The sequence below is a fragment of the Coenobita brevimanus genome, chromosome 84, assembly GCF_032717465.1.
Source record: "Coenobita brevimanus isolate Jiangsu-jjx chromosome 84, ASM3271746v2, whole genome shotgun sequence".
Taxonomy (NCBI): Eukaryota; Metazoa; Arthropoda; class Malacostraca; order Decapoda; family Coenobitidae; genus Coenobita; species Coenobita brevimanus.
In genome coordinates this window covers 24043308-24051983 of record NC_137037.1, presented here as the reverse complement: position 1 = coordinate 24051983, position 8676 = coordinate 24043308, and the positions used below count along the sequence as shown (strand labels likewise).

At 44.0% G+C, this 8676-nt stretch overlaps 1 protein-coding gene across 1 annotated transcript; it reads left to right on the top strand.

The window, feature by feature from the left end:
• The first annotated feature begins 2080 nt into the window (after positions 1 to 2080).
• On the top strand, positions 2081 to 7277 carry LOC145410100 (zinc finger MYM-type protein 1-like). The gene is made up of 2 exons (XM_080280303.1): positions 2081 to 4348; positions 7173 to 7277. The coding sequence occupies exons 1-2, from the start codon at positions 2081 to 2083 to the stop codon at positions 7275 to 7277; spliced, it is 2373 nt and encodes a 790-aa protein (XP_080136429.1).
• Positions 7278 to 8676: the final 1399 nt, after the last annotated feature.

The window sequence follows — 8676 nt, the reverse complement described above, 5'->3', positions numbered from 1 at the left end:
GTTCTTTGCAGATGATATTGTACTGTTAAGTTAAAGTGAAAGGGAACAGCAAGGCTTGGTGAATCAGTTTGGGAGAGTGTGTAAGAAACGGAATCTAAAGGTGACTGTAGGGAAGAGTAGTTATGGTCTTAGAAATTAAGTAATTGAATACATTGTGTAACAAAGAATAAATTTATTCAATTTTTTTTTTTTTGGTCTTATTAGACTCAGTTTTCCACGCTGATTCCAATTATGTATGTTTTGTTTGTCCATCTCTAGGTACTTGCCAACAATTGGCAATTGTTTATTTCCAGTTTTGTTACCGCGTCCCAATGTGATTGCTGACGTATTGCTTACCAGTCTCTCTCTCTCTCTCTCTCTCTCTCTCTCACACACACACACACACACACACACACACACACACACACACACACACACACACACACACACACACACACACACACACACACACACACACCATCTGCGTCCCTGTAGATGTCACTGACATGACCATTATTGCGTCAAGCAACACTGATCGAGTCAGTTCATTTGATGAGCTAGTCTCATGTTGCTAGTTTGGCTGGTCGACGTGTTTTTGAGCTGTTCCTAAAGGTGTTCCTATTGATAAGAATGACCAGTAGACGTTCTTGCAAGCTGTCAGCCAATACATTTTGTTATGAATATGGAGAATATATTGAACCAAAGATGATCAAACACATAATCCTCCTTGATACCAAACTTGCTCGTGCATGCAAAGCACATTTTGGCGTGGCAATGGGCGATCAAGATAAGGATTGGGTTCCACACTACACTTGTGGCAGCTGTCACTCTGCACCTGATTTTGTATGGTTAAGTGGTGCAAAAAGCATTAAGGGCAGAAAGAACATTGTATATCCAAATTTGCCTTCTTCGATCTCTCCTGTGCCTCACACGATGAGCTGGCGATTCCTGTCCCTCCTGCGGACATGGAAATTGTCTCTGACCGTGAGGACATCGTTGATGGCAGAGGGGAAAGTGTCAGGACTCTAAAATATCATAACACACCATAATAGCTAGTAACATACATATTAATCTTGAGGTTAGATGAAAGTCATGGCTAGGGCCGGAAGGAAGTGGCGTTCGCACATTCTCTCATTCAGGAATGCCATAGACAGCAGGTGTGACACCTGACTGGAAAGTCCCCAGGCTCTGGAAAGTTCCACAGAACCGTGCCCTACACATGACACCAGGCACGTGCACAGGGGGGGGGGGGCTACAGGGGCTTGAGCCCCCCCACTTTTCCCTTGATACCCTAAAAGTGCCCTTTTCAGAACTTATATTAAATTAAGATATTTCGAAATCAGTCTATTAGTTATTGTTGTATTACTTTTGTATCCAGGAGGAAAAATATAATTAAATAACATGAAGGCCCAGGTAATAGATTCTTTAAAGTTTACTTCTCGACTGCCTGTGTACGGGAAGGTAGGAGTCTATTATGCATTTGTACTTTGAAATGTTTTCAGGTCCTCTGATATAAATTTAAAATAGTTTCCGACTTTCCGTTCAATAGTACCAATAAGAGAAAATGGGAATAATCAGCTGACAGCGTGTGTATGGCGGTGAGGCACGGATGAATATTGGCGTGAGTGTTTTTGTTTTTTAAGTGGCTGATGTTACTTTTAGCCCTCCTATCAACAGTGTCCTTTATTCATGAAGCCAGGAGTACGCTGGTAGGGTACTGAGTATGAGAATACTAAATATATTGTGTTATGATGAACCAAATAGGTTTGGTTTTCCATCGCGGGTTGTTCGTTTACACTTAAAGGAATATTTGGGTAATTCAGTGATGGGAGTGCCCGGGCTGCAGCAGCAGACAATAATTGAGTGTCACAGTCAGGGACTAAGATACTTGTATGTGAACTTAATAGACTTCATATTAATAATACAGAACAATAAGTTTGTGTTTATCCCATCGTGGTTTGTGTTCCGGTGATTAGTATACTAATTTTGGTGAACAATTATTAGGCATTGTTCCTGTATGTCTCGTGATGTTAGTGCTTATGTCAGATTGTATCATTGTCAGTTATGTTTGTTGCAGCCTGGTCACTGGTGATGTAGCACAATGCCCCGTAAGGAGAGAGCCAAGAAACAGAAAGAAAGGGAGAGGCAGGAGGCAGCTAAAGGAAGTGCTTCCCTCTATGGCTGCCTTAAGCCAGGGAGCAACAAAGATCAAGAATCTGAGGAGGAAAATGAAGATGATCTACGAGCAGATTCACAAGATCAAATCAGTCAAGCTTTATCAGAAGAGTTTGGAGAAAAAAGAAAACAAGGTGAAGCAACAGATGGTTCAGAGGGAAGGAAAATGGATAACACAGATCTACAGAAGGATGAACAGGAGGCACCATCAACATTGAATCCTGAGGCGATGGAAACTGACAGCACATATGTAGAGCAAGGGACACACACAGCAGTGACAGCAGAAGCTCGAGACGAAAGTAAAAAGGAAGTTTCAGTTTCAGATTTGTTACAGCGTAAGTTTCCCACTGACCCTGCCCATGTTAGTCAAATATGCCTAACTGCCAACGACTCTGAGAAATATATTGAAATGTGCAATTCCGTCGGTCCATGCCAACCAGTTATTTCTTACCCAAAGAATGCACAAGGACGTTCATTTCAGAGGCAGTGGTATGAGAAAAATCCGTGGCTAGAATATTCAGTAGAAAACGATGCTATGTACTGTTTCAGTTGCAGGCTCTTTATGGCTGAAGATAAACACCAAGTAAAGTCTGCTTGGAGGTCTGTAGGAGTAAATAAGTGGAAAAATGCCATAGACAAAATAAAAGATCATGCAGCAACGGAGGCACACATGCTTGGTATGATACGGTGGAATGGCTACAAGCAGAATTCATTGGTTAAAGCCTTTCAGTTGACTGACAGTAAAATACTACATATTCATGAGCAAGAAAAGCAGAGGAACAGAGAGATTCTATCTCGGCTGATAGATATGACTTTGTATCTGGCTAGGCAAGGTATTGCTTTCAGGGGTGACGATGAAACACTAACTAGCTCAAACAGAGGCAATTTCATTGAGCTTGTTAATCTCTTTGCGAAATATGACAGTGTCATAAAAATGCACTTGGAAGCCGTCACAGCCTCGCAAACGACTAAGAAGAGACCACAAGTATCTTTACTTTCAAATAGGACACAAAATGATCTCATCAAGGCCTTGGCTGTTTGTGTGAGAAAAACCATTCTTGAGGAAATCAGAGATGCTACTATATACTCTATTTTGTTGGATGAAACTACTGATATCTCTCATGAGCAAGCTTCCTTCGTTGTCCGATACGTACATGAAATGGAAATAAAGGAACGCTTCATTCAGATCTGTGAAGTACAGTCAACTGCAGGACAAGAACTAACAAATGTCGTGTTGTCTCTCCTTGAAAAAAATGGTTTGAAAATAGAGAATATCAGAGGTCAGGGTTATGATGGGGCAGCTAACATGAGTGGACCTTACAAAGGACTGCAATCTAGAGTACTTCAACTGAATGAAAAGGCTCTCTATGTGCACTGTCATGCACATTGCTTGAACCTAGTCCTTGTAGAGGCTGCAAAGATGAACCGTCATTTTGTTTCCTTCTTCAACATCGTGGAAAAACTTTACACCTTTATTTCAAGTTCAGGAAAGCGGCATGCTGCATTTGTGCAGACACAACAATCTCTGTTCCCTACCGAACGTGTACATGAGCTGAAAAAGCTGTCAGACACTCGATGGGCCTGCCGAGAATCAGCTCTAAGAACACTGAAGAAGGTCTTTGTAGCAGTGGTTGAGTTCCTCAAAAATATATATGAATCCAGCCCACCCGACTCAGGAGCTTGTGATGCAGTGATGCTGCTTCGAAGCATCAGCTTTGAATTCATCTTGTCCTTGGAAATTACTACACCAATTATTATGGAAACTGCTATTGCCTCGGATGCACTTCAACAGCAAGATGTGGACTTAGCAGCATCATACAGACTTATAGATGGAGTGCTGCAAACACTGAAAAAACTAAGGACAGAAGAAAAGTTCCAGGAAATGTTTGAGAATGCCTCGAAGAAAGCAGTTGAAGCAGAAATTGATAGTCCATCAGATATTCCAGGACAAAGAAGACAAAGGAAAATGCCAGGAAAATACAAATACAGCTGTACATCAGCAACAGAGGATCAATCATTTCAAACATTGGAGGAATATTACCGTGTAAATCTGTATTATCAGTTCTTAGACACACTTACTCAAGAGATTGAAAGAAGGTTCAAAGGGAAAGAAAACTCATCAACAGGCATTATCCTTCGCTCCTTCCAGTACCTTACAGTAGCAGTAAACTGGGAGGAATTACAGCCAGATACTGTAAATGCTGTCCATACCCTATGCAAATTCTATGGGTTTGAACAAGAACAAGACAAACTTTTGACAGAACTAAAAGTGTTTCACTCAGCATATCCATGCCTCAAAAGTGACCTGAAGCTAATGATGAGGTGTATAAAGGAAAATAACTTGAACTTTGTTTTTCCAAGTTTATGTGAGTTGCTCAGAATATATGCATCTATTCCAGTAACTACTGCAACAGTGGAACGTTCGTTCTCGAAGCTCAAGCATATAAAATCAAAGCTTTGCAGTCTTTGCAGTGAGGAAAGGCTATCAGATTTAATGCTGCTGGCTGTAGAAAAGGACATCCCTGTCAATAATATGGAAGTGATTGAAATTTTTAAGACTATGACTCAAAGGCGGATAAGTCTTTGAGAATCAATGTGAGCTGATTGTTTGTAACTGCCAATGAAAAGTGAAATGAAAAATAAATAAACAAAATAAAACCAACAACAACTACAAACTATACCAAATCTCAGGTGAAATTCAGAGTAACCGCAATGCTATATATGGTCTCTAAAATGTAAATTTTTAATAAATTACCAAAAACTTCTCAGGGGGTGCCAATGCCCTTTTCGTCAACTTTGAGCCCCCCTATCTGACATATCCTGTGCACGGCCCTGCATGACACAACCACTCACATACAGGAGAAAAGGAGTTAGCAGGCAGAAGGAGTTAGGAGAGACAAGAGAGAAGAGGTTTTAGGAGAGGGAGAGAGAAGCAGCGGGAAAGGCAGGTATGTGAGTTAGCAAGTACCTCTCATCTCATTACACTCTGTGAGACTCACTCACTATATTACTCTTGAGATATTCCCTTTGCAGAAAATAAACTGCAATCAAACCCCAGACTCATCTTTATCTTTCTCCTGTCATTGACGACAAGCACAACTAACATTTTCTCCTTTCATAAAATCCCTACAAATCAACTCACTGCTAGAATACCTCGGTGACGACCACGATATAATATATCTACAATTACGATAAAAGTGATGATGAATCGTATGTTGGAGAATGTTATGGAGACACTCCACATTTTCCCAGTCAGCAAGAACTGGATGACTTGGTTCTGAGATTTAGGACTCACCAAGTCCAGTGCTGAGCTGCTAGTGTCATGTCTAAATGAATGGAACTTATTGGATCCCAGTTGCAAGTTGAGTTACAGGAATTGCCACAGCAAGTTTTCATCCTTCTACAAATTTTGTGAAGAAACCTCGTTGTGTTATTGTTTTGATGTGAGGGGTTTGTTCCAAGCCATGAGAATGGATTACTAGGCCTCAGAATGGCGACACTTCATGGGCAGTTCCTTGATGAGCCTCAAAGCTGTACTTTTGCATAACGACAATGAACTCCCATCAATTCCGGTTGCACATTCTGTGGAAATGAAAGAAGGCTATAAGAATGTGAAGATTATTCTGACAAAGATCAAGTATTCAGATCACAATTGGGAGGTTTGTGGGGATTTCAAAATGATTTCTTTCCTACTTGGAATGCAAGGCAGTTATATGAAGTACTCATGTTTTTAATCCTCGTGGGACAGCCGGAGCAATGCAGAACATTTCGTGAGGAAAGACTGACCTCTCAGAGAGAGTCTTACACCAGACTCGTGCAACGTTCTGGGAGCTCCACTGATATCCAGAGAGCCGGTATTGCTACCGCCGCTACACATAAAGCTTGGTCTTGTGAAACAATTCGTGAAAGCCATCGACAAGGATGGTGACACGATTTTGCATATCCGATCAATGTTTCCCAACTGGCATATTCACTGGGTGGCAAGTTCGAAGAATGCTTGCAAGTCATGAACTCAAGGGTAAAATGACCGATGATGAAGAGTGCGCTTGGAATGCTGTCAGAGGACTTGTGGAAAGTTTTTTTCGGCAACCAGAGAAGACCAGATTCTGCACAGCTTGTCGATGACCTGATCGACGCATTCCACCAGCTTGAATGGAGAATGTCAGTCAAACTGCACCATCTGCATTCCCACCTGTGGGTTGCAATGATTCCTTAAGCACTAGGCAGGGTGGAAGGAAACACCGAGGGTCTTAGCCGTAGGTCCTTATTCCCTACACTTAGAAGCTACAACGGCATGTCCTGTTACAGAGAGAGCCTGGACCGAGGTGAGTATAATGCTCTAACACGCATAGCCAAACCTTAAGGGACATGTCACATCACAGGCCTAACTTACATTAGAGTTACATGTTCGACAAAGAGATGTATTTATTGTACAGCAGACACTGTCAATTATTACTAGTTTACAGCATGTCGTACAGGGTAGTACATGTTACATAAATGGCATGCCTTTCCTGGTACAATAGTGTCTTTCACATATCTACTCCTCCCTCCCCCCTCACGCTCGTAGTACACTCTCGAGCAGACTCCTTTTCTATGAGCCTCTGAGAACGACGTGGGGGCACGGGGAGGTTAAGTAAGGACTTCTGTTTCTGGTCCAAGCAAGGGGCAACAGGGGAATGGAGGAGGGAGTCAGCACTAGGGGTCAGCACCTGGCGGAGGAAGCAGCAATTCCACCACCATACACAACCACTAGGTAGACGAACCTCGTAATCCCTGGACCTGTCGTAGTCCATTACTATCCCGACCTTGTCCTAGCGGTGAGATATCAGGAATTGGATCCGAACATACTGTCCGACACTCAGCCTGGGTAGGGGGCAAGCGTGCTGGCCGTACTGCTTCTTAACTGTTTCAGCACAGGCGGCTGCACAGCATTCGCAGTCCTCAGCCTTTGCCTGCCACTCTTTGGAGAAGGACTGAGGATGGGCAGGGATACATGATCTGAGAGGGTGACCATACAGGATCTGGGCAGGGGAATGGCCTGTGAAGTTGGGAGTGTTCCGGAGTTCCAAGAGGCCCCAGTCAAACTCTTGACAGTCAGTGTTGCCGGAGGGTGCCGTCTTTAGGATAAGGTGCTTGACAGACTTCACGGCGGCCTCGGCATGACCATTCGACTGCGGGTAATGTGGCGAGGTAACAACATGTCAAACTCCCCATCACTCCATGAACTCCCGGAACTCGTTGCTGGTGAACTGTGGTCCTCCATCAGTCCTTAGGCGGAGAGGGACACCAACTTCTCGGAAGTAGCGGCAGAAGAATCTGATGGTGTTGGAGGTAGTGGTATCGCCTTTGCAGGGGACGACGACCGGCCATCCTGAGAGTCGGTCAACAATGATTAGGAAGGGCTTCCCTGCGACAATGAAGAAGTTGGCCAAGATGGACTCAAAGGACCTTGTTGGGGTGTCATTGCTCATTAGGGGTTCCTGCTGCTGGCTTGGCTGCAATACTTGGCATGATTCACAAGCTTGAACATTGCTGGCGATGTTTGAGTCAATACCAGGCCAGTAGACAGTTTGTCTTGCCTGGCACTTAGTAGCTTCCAAACCATGGTGACTGTCATGCAGGTGGGTTAAGGTGTGCTGGCATAGGGTAGCAGGAACTATGATTCTTGCCCCATACAAGATGAGGTCACAGTCAACAGATAGTTCATCCCGTGTCTTCCAGTATGGGAGCAAGGAGTTGTGAAGATCATGTCTCTTAGAGGGGAATCCTGAGGTGACGCAGTTGAGCCGATCGTACGAAGGGTCCATTCATGCTGCGGGTCGAAAATCCTGGAGAGTCCTGTCGGCATCCTGGGCTGAAGACTCGTCTGTGGATATAACGGCATTCCTGGTCACTACAGCCCTGAGGTGGGCGGCAGTATTGGCACCTGAGACCTCGTCCTTCTTCACTTTGCAGCACAGATCATAGTGTCCAACATGACCACAAAGGTGGCACTGGGCTTTGTTGGCAGGACATTTGATTGTCCTGGCCCAATGGCTTTGATGGCTGCAGCAGTTGCAGGTGCTGTTGCTGGCAGGGCACTTATCAGGGCCATGCTGATGAGTGCAACACTGACAGAAGTTAGTTGGCGTTGGGGTCATTGTTGGAGGTGATGTCTTGTCACGTCCCTTGTTCTTCTTTTCTTTCTTGTAGGTAGAGACAGCGCACAACTAGTTAGGAGGAACACATATGGCAGAGGTTGCACTTCTGGCTGCTTCATAGGATCACCAGGTGTTGACGACATCTTGTAGGGAGGAGGTGGTGTCCAAGGAAATGAGCTTCCATACCAACTTTTCATCCCGGATGCCCATCAGGATGATCATCTTTAGTTGGGCCTCCTCACAGGTGGATGAGTTCCCTGGGCAGATGTCAACTTCCTCAGCAATGCGTCGAATTCTTACATAGAAATCTGCTAACGATTCTCCTTCCATCCGCTTGCAGCTGAGTAGCTGCCACCAATGAAGTGCTTCATTGCGTAGGCCT